The sequence below is a fragment of the Triticum aestivum genome, chromosome 6D (assembly GCF_018294505.1).
Source record: "Triticum aestivum cultivar Chinese Spring chromosome 6D, IWGSC CS RefSeq v2.1, whole genome shotgun sequence".
Lineage (NCBI taxonomy): Eukaryota > Viridiplantae > Streptophyta > Magnoliopsida > Poales > Poaceae > Triticum > Triticum aestivum.
This window is the reverse complement of record NC_057811.1, coordinates 50,878,375-50,896,613: the sequence shown is the minus strand read 5'-3', so window position 1 is coordinate 50,896,613 and position 18,239 is coordinate 50,878,375. Positions and strand designations below refer to the sequence as shown.

Genomic DNA, 18,239 nt, shown 5'->3' with positions numbered 1-18,239 from the left:
GCATGATGTACTGATCGTTTTCTTATCTTTCCGTTTCCTCGGTTTGCTACTCATGTCCTTCAAATAAAAAACCTGAGCGACATCTTTGGCAAGGACGAATGGTTCGTCAAGGTAACCAAGATTGTTGAAATCCACCATTGTCATTCCGTATTGCTCGTCCACCTTTACCCCACCTCCTGTTAGCTTGAACCATTTGCACCGGAACAAAGGGACCTTAAAGGAGGGTCCATAGTCAAGTTCCCATATCTCCTCTATGTAACCATAATATGTGACCTTTTGCCCATTCTCGGTTGCTGCATCAAAGCGGACACCACTGTTTTGGTTGGTGCTCTTTTTATCTTGGGCGATGGTGTAAAATGTATTCCCATTTATCTCGTACCCTTGGAAAGTCGTTATAGTCAAAGATGGTGTCTTGGCCAACATGTACAGCTGATCTCCAACATCATTGTCATTCATTAAATGTTTTCGCAACCAACTGCCGAAAGTCTCCATGTGGGCTTTTCTAATCCAGGATTCAGGCTTCCCCGGGTTGTCCGAGCGTAAAATATTCTTGTGTTGCTCGAAGTACGGAGCCACCAAGCTGGAATTTTGCAGAACTGTGTGGTGTGCTTCAGTCATAGAATGACCGTCCATACATATTGTTGATTTCCTTCCGATCGTGCCTTTTCCACTTAGTCTCCCCTCGTGCCGCGATTGAGGAATACCAATCGGCTTAAGGTCAGGAACATAGTCAATACAGAACTCAATTACCTCCTCATTTCCATAGCCCTTGACGATGCTTCCTTCTGGCCTAGCACGGTTACGAACATATTTCTTTAATACTCCCATGAACCTCTCAAAGGGGAACATATTGTGTAGAAATACAGGACCGAGAATGGAAATCTCTTCGACTAGGTGGAGCAGGAGGTGCGTCATAATATCGAAGAAGGATGGTGGGAACACCAACTCGAAACTGACAAGGCATTGGACCACATCGTTCTGTAACCGTGGTAGATCTTCTGGATTGATTACCTTCTGAGAGATTGCATTGAGGAATGCACATAGCTTCACAATGGCTACTCGAACATTTTCCGGTAGGAGCCCCCTCAAAGCAATCGGAAGCAATTGCGTCATAATCACGTGGCAGTCGTGAGACTTCAGGTTTAGGAACTTTTTGTCCGCCATGTTTATTATTCCCTTTATATTCGACGAGAAGCCAGACGGGACCTTCATACTGCTCAGGCATTCAAAAAAATGACCTTCTCTTCTTTGGTAAGAGCGTAGCTGGCACGACCTTGAAACCATTCCGGATGCCGGTCATCTGGGTCTTTCAAAAGTTGCTGGTCCTGCCGTGCTTCCTTTGTATCATTTGTCTTCCCATACACGCCCAAGAAGCTTAGCAGGTTCACGCAAATATTCTTCGTAACATGCATCACGTCGATTGCAGAGCGGACATCTAGGACTTTCCAATATTCTAGCTCCCAAAATATAGATTTCTTCTTCCACATGGGTGCGTGCCCGTCAACTCCCCGCGGAACTGATTGTCCGCCAGGACCCTTTCCAAAGATGACTTTCAAATCCTTGACCATATCAAATATCTCAGCACCAGTACGTTCCGCAGGCTTCGGCCGGTGATCTGCCTTGCCGTTGAAATGCTTGCCTTTCTTTCTTACGTTATGATTTCGGGGAAGAAATCGACGATGACCCAGGTACACGTTCTTCTTACAATTACCCAAACGTACACTTTCAGTCTCATGTAAGCAGTGCGTGCATGCATTGTATCCCTTATTTGTCTGTCCCGAAAGGTTACTGAGAGCAGGCCAATCGTTGATGGTTACAAAAAGCAACGCTCGTAGGTCAAATTCCTCTTCTTTGTGCTCATCCCAGACACGTACACCAGGTCTGCTCCACAACTGTAAAAGTTCATCAACTAATGGCCTTAGGTACACATCGATGTCGTTCCCGGGTTGCTTTGGACCTTGGATGAGCACTGGCATCATAATGAACTTCCGCTTCATGCACAACCAAGGAGGAAGGTTGTAGATGCATAGAGTCACGGGCCAGGTGCTATGGCTGGAGCTCTGCTCGCCAAAAGGATTCATGCCATCAGTACTTAGACCAAATCTTATGTTCCTTGCGTCAGCTGCAAAATCTTTGAACACTCTGTCGATCTTTCTCCATTGCGTTCCATCAGCGGTGTGTCTCAACTCCCCGTCGGACTTACGGTCCTCTTTGTGCCATCGCAACGACTTGGCATGCTTTTTGTTCCTGAACAGACGTTTCAACCGTGGTATTATAGGAGCATACCACATCACCTTGGCGGGAACCCTCTTCCTGGGTTTCTCGCCCTCAACATCGTCACCAGGGTCATCGCCTCTGATCTTATAACGCAATGCAGTGCATACAGGGCATTCATTCAAATTCTCGTATTCACCGCGGTAGAGGATGCAGTCGTTAATGCATGCATGTATCTTCAGAACCTCTAAACCTAGAGGGCAGACAACCTTCTTTGCTTCGTACGTACTGGCGGGCAACTCGTTATTCTTCGGAAACATATTCTTCAACATTTTCAGCAAATTTTCAAATGATGAGTCAGCTACACCTTCCTGTGCCTTCCATTTTAGCAAATCCAGTGTGCAGCCCAGCTTTTTCAGACTATTATCGCATCCTGGGTACAACGACTTTTTGTGATCCTCTAACATGCGATCCAAATTCTCCCTCTCCTTGTCAGTTTCGCAGCGTCTCCGTGCATCAGCAATGGTCCGACCAAGATCATCAGCGGGCTCATCATGTGCCTCTTCTTCACCTTCACCTAACCCTTCCCCACCTTCAGCATCATCCTCCATGAAAGTATCACCGAAATGATCATGATAGTTGTCATCGATATCATCCCCTTCTTCATCTTCTTCCATTCTAACCCCTCTTTCTCCATGCTTGGTCCAACAATTATAGCTTCGCATGAAACCGTGCCGAAGCAGGTGCATGTGAACGTCTCTTGAGGAGGAGTAACCCTTCTGATTCTTACAGACAGCACATGGACAGATAATAAAACCTCGCTGCTTGTTCGCATTTGCCACTACGAGGAAATCTTTCAAACCCGTAGTGAACTCGCCGGAGAGTCGGGGACCGTACATCCATTGCCGATTCATCTGCATTATTATTATATAAAGTATATAATTAACCATCATGCATTTGTTAAACTAACTAGCTAGAAATAATATAAATTAAACAATGAACTACACACATGCATATTTTATCAATGACACATGAAAGGTTCAAGTTGCTAACCGCGATCGCGGAGGAAAAATAAATGAGAAAGCTCAAGTGTGGCTCGGACACTTCATATCATGTTTGTTTCATGCTCTCGGGCATTTCATCGAACACCTTGTGTGCATAGGAGGAACCAAAACCAAACCCACCACCCCCCTTCTGAATTGTGGCTAAGTGAAGTGAGCTGAGTCCTATATATAGGGATGGGCCTTTAGTCCCGGTTGGCCTGGCCAACCGCAACTAAAGGCCTTCGGGCCAGCCTGAGGACCTTTAGTCCCGGTTGGCCAGGCCAACCGGGACTAAAGCCCCTCCCGTACGCCAGCTGTCGACCGAGCGCGCTGGGCCCAGATAGTTGGTCGCGGGTCTCCTCCCGAACCGCGACTAAAGACCCCTTTGGTCGTGATTCGATTATTTTAGGGACTAATGGGGGCGTATGGAAGCCTCTGTTTCTACTAGTGCCGGTACAGCCCCGTCGTGCGGGCGGGTATAACCCCGTCGCGCGGGCGACGGCTTTTTATGTGATGAGACGATCCTACCCTTTTTAATGAAGGGGTACGGAGCGATCTCAGCCGTTGTTGTATTTAGGAGTTGTACCAAAGAAGAAGTGTTTATTCAGTGGGTTGTTCTTCTATGGCCTTAAGCTGCACCACCTTACACCTAATGAAATCCTTCACACCGCTTGCTTCATTACGCCGTGCGAGTGTTTCTTGGGGTCTCGGCCGCATTTTGGCTTATGGAGGAAATACTTCCATGTGTGGCGTAGAAGAACGGGACGATCTCTAAGAATGTGGCTGTGCCCTCATTCAAGTGAGGTCAACTATCAAATACTTCGATCCGCGGGTGCCCGACTCTATTAAGAGATGGCAGCAAGGCTGGTTCTAATTTCCTGACATTTCGATTGCCGACGATCAGATGTGGGTGCCGTAGTTCTTGTGCAATCGACTGATGTCACGATGCTCTTGGGGGTGAGATTATGGATGTCGATGCATCTAAGGAGACCCATATCCTTCATTGGGCAGTGGAGGCCCTCGTGAAAGGAGGCCTTATTGGCAAGCAGTTCTTGGTTAGTTGAATGGGTAGACGGATCCAGCCATTCCGTGCAAGGGGACGTCTGATGTACAAGGATTCAGCTACAAAGGTGACAACCTAATACGATCAAAAGAGGCTAGAAGAGATGACCGCCTCCCTGGCAAAGTAAAGGACAACTCGTCCACAAATGATCCCATGAGAGTTAGTATTCGGATCCGCCTTCCCTTTTCCTTTGCCTTTCTCTTTCCTGTTAAAAAGAATCCAATTTATTTTAGTTTTGCAGAAATTTAAAAATTGGTTTATACACCGCCACTTTGAAGGGTGGCATGGTAGAGTATGAGGCGTGTTTGCTAGAGCCAGCAAGCGGGAAGGAAGGCGCACTAGAAAATGGCGGGGATGGTGCCTAGGTGGCGAAAGAAAATGAAGACGATGATGCCGAGGGGTTGTTCTATTTGACACCGCACCGCCTGGATTAGTATGAGGTGAATGGTGGTGATCAGGAGGATAAAGCGACCTCCAAAACGGAGACGTGAAGCTAAAGCATTTGGTTCGCAGAATCCTATTTAGGATGGTGTTCTAACATCATCTAAAGGCTCAGACGGCGTATCTGCCAGAGAACTGGATGGAGGCGAGGTCGGCGAAGCAAGGTCGCCGGGTGGTCACGAATGATCACAAAGCAGCAGCGAGCGAGCTGGAGGATTTTCTGGAAAAGCGTGAATTGTTAAACATGTCAATATCATGGGACCACACCTCTTTGTTTGTTTTCCTCCAGATTAGTATGATTTCGGTTTGATTATAAACCGATTTTTATTGCTTCAGGCCGAGTTGACTGGAGGTTCATTGTGTATGTTTATGTGGGCCCCCCTTGTTCAGGCCTCACTTCTGAATCATTTGTGTTGAGTTATAGATAGTTACTAGCATAGCCCGCGCGGCGACACGCTGCGCCCCGTCGGTACCATACATGTGTATTGTGTTATTTTGACTCATGTGATGCAAAACAAGGTCTTCATGTGTGTAAGCTTGTCGTTATAACTCGGTAGTCACAAAATAGCAGGCTATGCACAGGAACGATGTCGAAAGGATACATTTATCATCATCATCATAAGTGGTACTCCATCCGGTCTTTTTTACTCTGCATATAAGAATTGTCTAAATTCAAACTTCACAAAGTTTGACCATATTTATAAGAAAAAATATCAACATCTACCGTGATAAAGTTATATGATATGAAACTTTAAGTCATGACGCATCTACTGGTATTGATTTCACATTGTGAATGTAAATATGTTTTTTTATAAAGTTGGTCAAACTTTAATAGGCTTGACTTCGGACAAATCTTATATGCGAACTAAAAAGGACCAGGGGGAGCACATCTTGCAAGATGCAAAGTACACCCCCTCACACCGCGAGCTCAGTGGTTCACCATCATGACGCTAGCTGATCCAGAGTGACAGTTGACATGGTAACCTCTGGCCATAATTTTGATCCATTGCCGAAAGTGTGTGATATGGATGTAAGCTCGTTCTGATGGTAGGTCGTCCTTGAGGCAATTGGTGTAGACCAATTGGACATTCATCCAATTCCTGAATCAAGTTAGATATAGACTCGACGGCTTTGAGAATCAAATATCTTATCTTGAGGAATATATGTGGAAGCTTTGTTTAGATTTCTTTGGAGAGTTTATAACATTAGGTTTAGAAGAACAAAGTTTGTCCCCAGCTATGTAAGGTCACCTTTAATGTGGAAATCTTCTGCTTGTCACATCGATATCACCTTCAGTATTGTCATCACAATCCGGATGTTAAAACTCAAAACCAAGGATGAATGTGGAAGAATATATTTTTCTTAAAAGAGATCAGGGTATTCAATCTTAAATTTTGTGTTCCTGATTCTCAAGTTGATGGAGATGAATATTGTATTGTAAACAAAATAGGCGCCAAAGCAGGATACAGTGCCGACATAACTCAAAAGAAGGTTAAAAGTGACTAATGGTAGAGATCTACACACAAACAAACCAGGAGGCCCATGAATAATTACCCGAAAGCTTGACAACAAATACATAAGCAGGAGCCATTTTGATTGATCCTTGTGTATAGGTGTGTAATTAAATCCATTATTTTGTGACTATCTTATTTTTGTAGAATCAAATGAAAAATAAGTATAACAATATATTTGATACTCCTAAATACAATTCAGTTTAAAAAAAGGACTTTGCCAAGGCCCCAAAACAATTTAAATTAGCAAATGATTATGAACATGTTGCACAACGTCTGGCAAACATCTGCTGGCTTGTTAGGATAATCATGACTTGACCGTGCATGCACATGGTTATGTGGATAAGCTAGCTATGCCTCAAGAGCAATCAGAGTGAACGTAGCTTGCTCACGAAATTCTCAGAGAAGAACACTGTATCCCTGAGGAGAACAGAGTTATGCTCACAATCATCTACAATAGCTAGGTAGCCTACGAAACCCGAAAAATCACTCATCACACGAGTATTCGAGATACAGCCATAAAACACAATAAGAGTCGCGTAAGGAGCGCCTCCTCGCCTATGCCACGTCCCGCAATTTACTGTCGCTGCAGCTCAGTTAACACCTTCCCAAGGTAATTTTACGAAAGCAATCAATGCACCCGAGACAAGGGCGTCTTCTCTCGTACTGTTAATCATTGGCCCACGTACCACTACATCCTTTCCTTCGTCCAGAAGGAAGAAAGAGAGAGAAGCCTGCCTCCCTCCCCCTTCCAAAAGTCAGTTGGATTCGGCGATGCGTCGTGCCGCTGGTCTGTATTTCTTTTCACTCCTCCCTTTCGAGCGGATCGGCTGATAAGGCGGAGTGGCTGGAGGTGGTGGACCAGTGGAGACGGGGTATGTGGAATGGCGTTTCGGTGGCGGCGTAGCACGGCTTCCTTCCGCGACCCACGAGATGGCAGCGGTGGTAGGCTGATGGCAGCGGAGACGTTGGATCAATATCTACCTCGACGCCGGCAAGCCGGCGGCGACCGCCTCTCCGTGTTCTTCGCGGCAGCGCGAACGGCCATCCTGCTGGCAGCATAGACGCTGGATCCACATGACGCCGACAAGTCAGCCGGCGGCAACCGCCCCTCCATGTTCGCGAACGGCCACCACTACCGTGGATGCATCCCTCTCTGTACGTTCGGGAGCTGACGCGACTGTGGTTGGTTTTGTGATGCAGCCGGTGGCGATGACGCCGGAGAAGCCAGCTCCGGATGATAAGGTTCATCGAGTAGTTTCTTCGGCCTCAACCCTATTTCAATTTTTTTCAGATCAGTGGCTCATCCAAATTGTATTCTTCCCTTTTTCTCTCTGTTGGTGGGAGCAGCAACTTGACGAGAAGGAGCTGGAGCAGAAGTTGAAGAAGGACCAGAAGGTATGTTTCCTGGAACTCGGTGACTTTGGCCCGAATTGGTAATTGGCGGCCAGCTTTCCTGATTTTTGGCGGACGTCAGAAACTAGGTGAATCATATACTAGATCAAACTGCTCGTTCTATGTGAAATTGTGAATGCGTGGGGAAAGATCACTTATGGGCCAGGTTGTTCTCTTGCAGGCAAGAGAGAAGGAAGAGAAAAAGCTTAAGGCAAAGCAAAAGGAGGCGGCTAGGCTCCAGGTTGAAACATTTGTTACTGAATTTGTTACTTAACGGCGAACGTTTTGTACTGATTTGGTTTTCTGTAGGCTCAGGCTGCTTCGGATGGACCTAAGAAAAGCGAGAAGAAACAAAGGAAAAAAGCTGATGACAATGAAAATCCTGAGGATTTCAAAGATCCAGACACCCCTAATGGGCAGAAGAAATCATGGGCAACTCGAATGGCCAAGCAGTATAGCCCAAGTGTAGTCGAAAAATCGTAAGATGCAACTTTCCCTTCTTGAACTTAGAATTCGTTCCATCAGTTATGGCTTGCTGAACTGCATGCTTTTATTTTTCACAATGTAGGTGGTATGCCTCGTGGGGGTCTTCGGGATATTTTGGGGCAGATCCTGCTAGCACAAAACCACCCTTTGTCATAGTAAGTGACTCACACTCGTGAAGATTGGGTGATGTGTGATGTGAGCTGATTTAAGAAACTGCATCTTGTGATAGTGTTTTTTATAGACAATGGATCCCATACATACAGATTTCCTTCAGCGATGCGCTAAGTTGTATAATTTTCAGGTTCTGTCACCTCCGGATGTGACTGGAGTGCTTCATATAATCCATGCACTTATGGTTGCTATAGAGGTATTCATCATCAATGCCTACGCAGACAGAGAGACCTATGTGATAATGGTCCTAATTTCCCTTCATTTCAATAACGCAAGATGCTAATACCTTGGCGGAGGATGTCTGGTTATAATGCTCTTTGGGTCACTGGAGTGGACAATGCTGGGATTGCTACACAGGTCTGCATCTTGGAACTGATCCACTATGAGCTGAAATTGTCATATATGCTGCTTATATAGTTTGTGGCACTTCCTGGAACTGATCCATTTTCTTTTTGCCGTTGGATTATTGCTCGTCACCTGTTCGTACATATGCCTGCGGGACTGTCTGTTTCTTTGTAGTCCATGTCATGTGATTCACAGCCTGCAAAATTTTGTTGTCTTGGACAGGATTCGTGCAAGTCGTCTGCTAATTCCCGTTTGCGAGCTGTTGGGTGCGTGAATGCAGTTGAGGTGCACATAGGTTAACTTTTCATCAGGCTTTACTTGCTTCGATTAGTTTTATTTTCCACTACTTCTTTTCCATATGGGTTGGAGTGGGAGCTATGATTTTCTCATTTGAGGGTATCTGAATGAGTACTAAGCAAACAATTATATTTAGGAACAAAACAGAGAAAGGAAAGGAGATAGTAAGACCTGACCAGCAGCAAAGCACACGTGGTGAGATGCACTGATTCCTTTTCTTTCCGAATTACTTGTTGAACCATTTACACTTAAGAATGTGCATGTGTGTGTTATTCAGTTACTTGGTTTATGTCAAGCTATGTGCTAGCCTTCTCATTCTTCTGCTTCTTTTTTTTGCTTGTACACTAATTACCAAATGCATAATCTTGCAGGCTAAATCCTATCATATTGTATGCGATATGCAAAATCAAGATATTATATATAGATAGTGAGCTACATGTTACTTAGATCTATTTGAAGTAGCATTTCATTATCACCTGTTCCCACTACAGCGGTTTCAAAGGAAATGGAGCGGATTGACCAACTTTTCTATATATTCGCTGATAGCTCATCCAATATGATTGGGTTTTTTCAAACACCTATCTGCCATTATTTTTGATATACAACTACAAGGCTAGCAAAATCGTGGGAGACATTTAGAATTAATTTAATTTGACACTTGGATGAAACGGCCGAACAAACTCGGTGTATCTTGATCCTGTTAATTGAACTATGCAGGGCACAATAAACATTCCGTTTTCTTATTTCTCTATTCCTCTTTGCCGCTTTAGTTACTCCAGTTTACTTTGTCATGTGACATTTGTTCCATCATTATTGCAAAATATAGTTCAATCTGGTCACATGGAGGTTGTATGGAATCTCTTTTTACTTCGTCTCTGTATTAAGAGAATTATATTCTCCAGTTCTGACCAGCACCTTCTCTTTCCGTGTTCCATATCATGAATAGTTCTTTAAAATACTTCTTGTGCTTTATAGCTTGCTAACCTTGAAATCGGTGGTCATTCCAACTCTTCTATGGATACTGCTTGAGCAATGTGATCAACCGTGGGGACAACATCTATATGTGATCACACAACAGTTGTTGCTATCTATTCATTCTTACGTTCGCGTATTGTCAAGATTTTCTAGGTAGGTGCTCTTTATTGTCATTAGCATCTTCCAGGAGTGTTTTGTTTTAGACAAACATGTAATGGCATGTCAATCTTAGCTCACCAATTTTCAGATATGTCCTCACATAAACAAGTGCTTTTGGATTTGAATAGATTGTCACATGAGTATTGATCATCAATGAAAATTTGCTATTTTGTTCTCCAATGTATGCTAGATAAGTAGGAACGGGCATTGAAGTTATTTTCAGCTGGTAGTTTTCTTTCAATCACGCATGCAAATTGAGAAATACAAACACATGCTGCTTGTATGATTCTATTATCATGTCTTTTCTTATTGTGTGTGCTACCCTCCTATAGTATGTTCTGTCATTTCAATTCTCTTTTCCCCCAAATAATGTGCATTAATATGTTTTGTTTTCTACTCCCTCTGTTCCTAAATATTTGTCTTTCTAGAGATTTCAACAAGTGACTATATACGGAGCAAAATGAGTGAATCTACACTCTAAAATATGTCTACAAACATCCGTATATGGTAGTCCATTTGAAATCTCTAAAAAGACAAATATTTAGGAACGGAGGGAGTATAACTGAAGTACTCTTCCAGGTAATTTGGTTTTATCCTCTGTACATCTTCAGCTTTATAATAAGTACACCACGGTATGCTGAGTCCCTCTGAATATTCAAAGGCTTACTTCCCTTATTTAGACTGTTGATTTCTTTTCAAACAATAGACCCTTGTTTCAGTTCATAAGAGAATCATGTAGCTACAGCAGTTAATATGTTTTTTAGTTTTATTATAAGTTAATTGCAGAATAAGTGTGTTATAATATAAATATCGAGTCTATGATTGTATATATGTGTCAAACCTAGATGAACTGGTTTTGGTTGATACTATTTTAAATTAAGTTTCGCATACTCCCGAATTTCTAATTTACTGTTACTGATATGATTATTATATATGCTGCAGCAAATGTCAGCATGTCAATTTAGAGCCTCATTACATTTATGTCAATATTTGTTTCATCTTAGTGCACCATGCTACAAGTTCCTGGAAAATTATTTCTGTCTCCTGATGGATGGTTTTGCAACTACTTCCATTTCACAAGGCTTATATCATATGCGCATAAGTTTGTTACTGAATCTGGGAGATGTAGTAAAATATGGAAATTATGCTGCATTAGACAGATGGAACTGTTTAGTTCATATTTGCTAATCTTCTGTGTGTTGTGTATGGTGCACCGAAAGTGTCCTTCTGCTCCCGAGCTCAGATGAGCTTGGTGAACAGTAAAATCAAAATTCAGTGCTTGCATAAATTCGTCATGGAATCACATTTGTAGAAGACATGGCAAAAAAATAAAATCAATGCTCCAAAATGCTTTTGAAAGTAGCATTTTCAGAGTACTGATTTTGTTTTTTTTGCCACGCCTTCTACAAATGTGATTCCATGACGAATTTTTGCAAGCGCTTAAAACTTTTGTCAATGTTTGTCACGATTTTTTGAATTTTACTGTTCACCCAATCTCATTTGAGCTTGGGCTCAGAAACTCTGCGTCCATGGTGCACTCCTTATTTGTTTTCCACACCATAGAGTAAACTGAAAATAAGGTAAGTTTTGTTGTTACATGTATGAAGCCTTGTCATACAATCCATGCCCTTTTGTGATGTTAACCATCTTATGCCAGGGCCGACGAGGAAGAGGACCGGCGCAGGGGGCTCGACAGACGGAACTCGGATTCAAAGCGGGGCGCCTAGCGGCGGCAAGAAGGTCTGGGTAAGAGTGCGCGGTGTACCTAGGTACCATGCCGGTGGATCTGGCACGGCGGCCGGACCGACGAGAAAGAGGACCAGCGGACTGGGGCTCGACAAGGCGGCGCTGGCAGCCATGCTGGTGTTCAAATTCAAGGCCATGCAATGACCAAAGGTTGTTAGCTGGTGCTTACATGTTGCCTCATCGTCTCCCTTGTTGGAAGCGTTGGTGGCTGCCGCTGTTTGATAGTTAGCCATCGAGTACACAATTTTTTTTTGCTAGCTTATTTCAATTGGAACTGATAATTTTTGGCCATGACTTCTAGATTGTGATCCTACTTGCATCAGTGATAAGTGAAGTTCTTCAAATGAATTTGTAATTAAGTTCATAGTTGATGATATATGGCATGTTTATGTGCTAACAAGAACAGAACAAACTAACTGGAAATGGCGTTTTCCAACTAACAATACTTAGTGCAGATAAAAAAGTAAAAGGGGCGCACCCCACCTAGCACCGCCCGAACTTTCTCTCAGGCGGCACATCATGGGTGCGCCCCAACCACTAGTACATGATTACAGGTAAGGGTAAAGGACCCGGTGCCCTCGTTGGGGCATGCGACCAAGCAAACCGTGCGAGATGAGACCTCGCCGTGCTCCATGGGGTGACGCCATGCGAGCTCTGGGTCACGACTCACGACCATATGCATGCGAGTTCGATGCGTCCGAGCGAAGGGGCCATGGCAGATGGCACCATGACAGCAACCCACGCACCACACATAGCGCAGCCCAAGAACGCAAGCCGCGAGACAGCTCAAGGGGCGTTACCTCGTCAGTGCTGTTGGGGAACGCAGTAATTTCAAAAATTTCCTAAGCACACGCAAGATCATGGTGATACATAGCAACGAGCGGGAGAGTGTTGTCCAAGTACCCTCGTAGACCGTAAGCGAAAGCGTTATGACAACGCGGTTGATGTAGTCGTACGTCTTCACGATCCGACCGATCCAAGTACCGAACGCACGGCACCTCCGAGTTCAGCACACGTTCATCAGCTCGATGACGTCCCTCGTACTCTTATTCCAGTTGAGGCCGAGGGAGAGTTCCGTCAGCACGACGGCGTGGTGACGGTGATGATGAAGTTACCGACGCAGGGCTTCGCCTAAGCACTACGACGATATGACCGAGGTGTGTAACTGTGGAGGGGGCACCGCACACGGCTAAGAAATCAACTTGTGCGTCTATGGCGTGCCCCCTGGCCACGTATATAAAAGATGGAGGGAGGAGGAGGCCGGCCCTCATAGGGCGCGCCCAAAGTGTGGAGTCCTACTAGGACTCCCTAGTCCTAGTAGGATTCCACCTCCCACATGGAATAGGAAAAGGGGAAGGGAGAAGGAGAAGGAAGGAAGGGGGCACCCCCTTTCCCTAGTCCAATTCGGACCAGTCCATGGGGAAGGGGCGCGGCCGCCCTTGAGGCCTTTCTCTCCTTTCCCGTATGGCCCATTAAGGCCCAATACGAATTCCCGTAACTCTCCGGTACTCCGAAAAATACCCGAATCACTCGGAACCTTTCCGATGTCTGAATATAGCCTTTCAATATATCGATCTTTATGTCTCGACCATTTCGAGGCTCCTCGTCATGTCTATGATCTCATCCGGGACTCCGAACTATCTTCGGTCATCAAATCACATAACTCTTTAATACAAATCGTCATCAAACGTTAAGAGTGCGGACACTACGGGTTCGAGAACTATGTAGACATGACCGAGACACATCTCCGGTCAATAACCAATAGTGGAACCTGGATGCTCATATTGGCTCCCACATATTCTACGAAGATCTTTATCGGTCAAACCGCATAACAACATACGTTGTTCCCTTTGTCATCGGTATGTTACTTGCCCGAGATTCGATCGTCGATATCTCAATACATAGTTCAATCTAGTCACCGGCAAGTCTCTTTACTCGTTCCGTAATGCATCATCCCGCAACTAACTCATTAGTCACATTTCTTGCAAGGCTTATAGAGATGTGCATTACCGAGAGGGCCCAAAGATACCTCTCCGACAATCGTTGTGACAAATCCTAATCTCGGTCTATGCCAACTCAACAAGTACCATCGGAGACACCTGTAGAGCACCTTTATAATCACCCAGTTACGTTGTGACGTTTGGTAGCACACAAAGTGTTCCTCCGGTATTCGGGAGTTGCATAATCTCATAGTCATAGGAACATGTATAAGTCATAAAGAAAGCAATAGCAACATACTAAACGATCAAGTGCTAAGCTAACAGAATGGGTCAAGTCAATCACATCATTCTCTAATGATGTGATCTCGTTAATCAAATGACAACTCATGTCTATGGCTAGGAAACTTAACCATCTTTGATTCAACAAGCTAGTCAAGTAGAGGTATACTAGTGACACTCTGTTTTTGTCTATGTATTCACACATGTACTAAGTTTCCGGTTAATACAATTCTAGCATGAATAATAAACATTTATCATGATATAAAGAAATAAATAATAACTTTATTATTGCCTCTAGGGCATATTTCCTTCAGTCTCCCACTTGCACTAGAGTCAATAATCTAGTTCACATCGCCATGTGATTTAACACCAATAGTTCACATCGTCATGTGATATAATACTCTATAGTTCACATAGCCATGTGACCAATACCCAAAGGGTTTACTAGAGTCAATAATCTAGTTCACATCGCCATGTGATTAACATCCAAAGAGTACTAAGGTGTGATCATGTTTTGCTTGTGAGAGAGGTTTAGTCAATTGGTCTTCACATTCAGACCCGTATGTATTTTGCAAATTTCTATGTGTACAATGCTCTGCACTGAGCTACTCTAGCTAAATGCTCCCACTTTCAATATGTATCCACATCGAGACTCAGAGTCATCTAGATCGGTGTCAAAGCTTGCATTGACGTAACTCTTTACGATGAACTCTTTGTCACCTCCATAACCGAGAAATATTTCCTTAGTCCTCTAAGGATAATTTTGACCAATGTCCAGTGATCTACTTCTAGATCACTATTGTACTCCCTTGCCAAACTCAGGGCAGGGTATACAATAGGTCTGGTACACAGCATGACATACTTTATAGAACCTATGGCTGAGGCATAGGGAATGACTTTCATTCTCACTCTATCTTCTGCCGTGGTCGGGCTTTGAGTCTTACTCAACTTCACACCTTGCAATACAGGCAAGAACTCCTTCTTTGACTGTTCCATTTTGAACTACTTCAAAAACTTGTCAAGGTATGTACTCATTGAAAAAACTTATCAAGCGTCTTGATCTATCTCCATAGATCTTGATGCTCAATATGTAAGCAGCTTCACCGAGGTCTTTCTTTGAAAAACTCATTTCAAAGACTCCTTTATGCTTTCCAGAAAATTCTACATCATTTCTGATCAACAATATGTCATTCACATATACTTATCAAAAATGCTGTAGTGCTCCCACTCACTTTCTTGTAAATACAGGCTTCACCGCGAGTTTGTATAAAACTATATGCTTTGATCAACTCATCAAAGCGTATATTCCAACTCCGAGATGCTTGCACCAGTCCATAGATGGATCGCTGGAGCTTGCACACTTTGTTAGCACCTTTAGGATTGACAAAACCTTCTTGTTGTATCATATACAACTCTTATTTAAGAAATCCATTAAGGAATGCAATTTTGACATCCATCTGCCAGATTTCATCAAATGTGGCAATTGCTAACATGATTCGGACAGACTTAAGCATCGCTACGAGTGAGAAAATCTCATCGTAGTCAACACCATGAACTTGTTGAAAAACCTTTTTGCGACAATTTGAACTTTGTAGATAGTAACACTACTATCAGCGTCCGTCTTCCTCTTGAAGATCCATTTATTCTCAATGGCTTGCCGATCATCGGGCAAGTCAACCAAAGTCCATACTTTGTTCTCATACATGGATCCCATCTCAGATTTCATGGCCTTAAACCATTTTGCGGAATCTAGGCTCATCATCGCTTCCTCATAGTTCGTAGGTTCGTCATGGTCAAGTAACATGACCTCCAGAACAAGATTACCATACCACTCTGGTGCGGACCGTACTTTGGTTGACCTACGAGGTTCGGTAGTAACTTGATCTGAAGTTTCATGATCATCATCATTAATCTTCCTCACTAATTGGTGTAGGCATCACTGGAACTGATTTCTGTGATGAACTATTTTCCAATTTGGGAGAAGGTACAATTACCTCATCAAGTTCTACTTTCCTCCCACTCACTTCTTTCGAGAGAAACTCCTTCTCTAGAAAGGATCCATTCTTAGCAACAAAGATCTTGCCTTCAGATCTGTGATAGAAGGTGTACCCAATAGTTACTTTTTGGGTATCCTATGAAGATTCACTTCTCCGATTTGGGTTCGAGCTTATTATGTTGAAACTTTTTCACATAAGCATCGTAGTCCCAAACTTTAAGAAACGACAACTTAGGTTTCTGGCCAAACCACAGTTCAGACGGTGTCATCTCCATGGATTTAGATGGTGCCCTATTTAACGTGAATGTAGCTGTCTCTAATGCATAACCCCAAAATGATAGTGGTAGATCGGTAAGAGACATCATAGATCGCACCATATCTAATAAAGTACGGTTACGACGTTCGGACACACCATTACACTGTGGTGTTCCAGGTGGCGTGAGTAGTGAAACTATTTCACATTGTTTTAACTGAAGGCCAAACTCGTAACTCAAATATTTTACCTCTGCGATCATATCGTAGAAACTTTTATTTTCTTGTTACGATGATTCTCCACTTCACTCTGAAATTCTTTGAACTTTTCAAATGTTTCAGACTTGTGTTTCATCAAGTATACCCATATCTGCTCAAATCATCTGTGAAGGTCAGAAAATAACGATACTTACCGCGAGCCTTAACACTCATCGAACTGCACACATCAGTATGTATTATTTCCAATAAGTTAGTAGCTTGCTCCATTGTTCCGAAGAACGGCGTTCTAGTCATCTTGCCCATGAGGCATGGTTCACAAGCATCAAAATGATTCATTAATCAAGTGATTCTAAGGATCCATCAACATGGAGTTTCTTCATGCGCTTTACACCAATATGACCTAAACGGCAGCGCCACAAATATGTTGCACTATCATTATTAACTTTGCATCTTTTGGCATCAATATTATGAATATGTGTATCACACGATCGAGATTCAATAAACCATTCACATTGGGTGTATGACCATAGAAGGTTTTATTCAAATAAAAAGAACAACAATTATTCTCTGACTTAAATGAATAACCGTATTTGCAATAAACATGATCTAATCATATTCATGCTCAACGCAAGCACCAAATAATATTTATTTAGGTTCAACACTAATCCTGAAAATAGAGGGAGTGTGCGATCACTAGTAGAAAAAGGGCCATTTGTCCCGGTTCGTAAGGCCCATTTGTCCTGGTTATTGAACCGAGACTAAAGGGTTGTTACTAAAGCCCTAGGCCTTTAGTCCTGGTTCTTACACGAACTAGGACAGATGGGCCTCCACGTGGCCGGTCCGGCGAGCCCAGGGAGGAGGCCCTTTGGTCCCGGTTGGTGGCACCAACCGGGACCAATAGGCATCCACGCGTGAGCAGCTAGTAGGAGCTGAGGTTTTTCTTGAAAGGGGGTGGTTTAGGGGTTTTGGGGGATTAATTTAGGTGTTTCATAATTGTGTTAGCTAGCTAATTAATAGAGAGAAGTGTCCTCTCTTATCTCCGTGCTTGGTCGACGCTACGTACTATACGTATAGAGAGGACTCGACACGCTAGCTAGCAAGCAAATGAAGGAAACAGAAGATCGTCATGAACATATGCATACAGAGAGAAGTGATATCGACCTCTCCTTCTCTGAGAGATTGGTCGAACAACAAGTTTTCGTATATCTATCCGACGCTACTGGCTACATATATACAATATAAGATCTCTTACAATATAATCCCCTAATTATATATGAACTCAGGGTCCACATGGTATTATCCGACTTTATCGATCACGTGGTCAAGAAAGAATGCCGCCAATTCCTCTTGAATTGCTCGCATACGATCTGGTGGTAGGAGTTCATCCCGCATCCGAAACATCTAATTTGAAGAAGGGGGTCAATACATATATATGAATAAATGAAACTCAACACAAATGATGGTAATAAAATAAAGTTGTGAATATTATTGTTTACGCACTTTGCTACCTCTTGAGCACTACGTTGGTTTTTCCCTTGAAGAGGAAAGGGTGATGCAGCAAAGTAGCGTAAGTATTTCCGTCAGTTTTTGAGAACCAAGGTATCAATCCAGTAGGAGACCACACGCAAGTCCCACGCACCTACACAAACAAATAAGAACCTTGCAACCAACATGATAAAGGGGTTATCAATCCCTTCACGGCCACTT

At 43.4% G+C, this 18,239-nt stretch overlaps 1 protein-coding gene across 3 annotated transcripts; it reads left to right on the top strand.

The window, feature by feature from the left end:
- The first annotated feature begins 7,075 nt into the window (after positions 1–7,075).
- Positions 7,076–12,148, top strand: LOC123143468 (valine--tRNA ligase, mitochondrial 1). Of its 3 annotated transcripts, XM_044562398.1 has the most exons (10): positions 7,076–7,517; positions 7,623–7,756; positions 7,849–7,908; positions 7,977–8,146; positions 8,236–8,308; positions 8,455–8,520; positions 8,601–8,681; positions 8,892–8,964; positions 9,114–9,161; positions 9,942–12,148. In XM_044562398.1, exons 4-10 carry the CDS (start codon positions 8,109–8,111, stop codon positions 9,947–9,949), a joined length of 387 nt encoding a protein of 128 aa, XP_044418333.1. In that variant the 5' UTR covers positions 7,076–7,517; positions 7,623–7,756; positions 7,849–7,908; positions 7,977–8,108; the 3' UTR covers positions 9,950–12,148. The 3 variants fall into 3 exon arrangements, with proteins under 3 accessions (XP_044418333.1, XP_044418334.1, XP_044418332.1); XM_044562399.1 differs by having other exon boundaries at positions 8,892–8,954; positions 9,103–12,148; XM_044562397.1 differs by having other exon boundaries at positions 9,114–12,148.
- The last annotated feature ends 6,091 nt before the right edge of the window (positions 12,149–18,239 follow it).

Coding starts and splice junctions, on each gene's coding strand:
- LOC123143468 (XM_044562397.1), top strand. CDS start 8,109: ATGGCCAAGCAGTATAGCCCAAGTGTAGTCGAAAAATC. Junction 8,147..8,235: donor CCAAGTGTAGTCGAAAAATC/GTAAGATGCAAC, acceptor TTCACAATGTAG/GTGGTATGCCTCGTGGGGGT. Junction 8,309..8,454: donor CAAAACCACCCTTTGTCATA/GTAAGTGACTCA, acceptor TATAATTTTCAG/GTTCTGTCACCTCCGGATGT.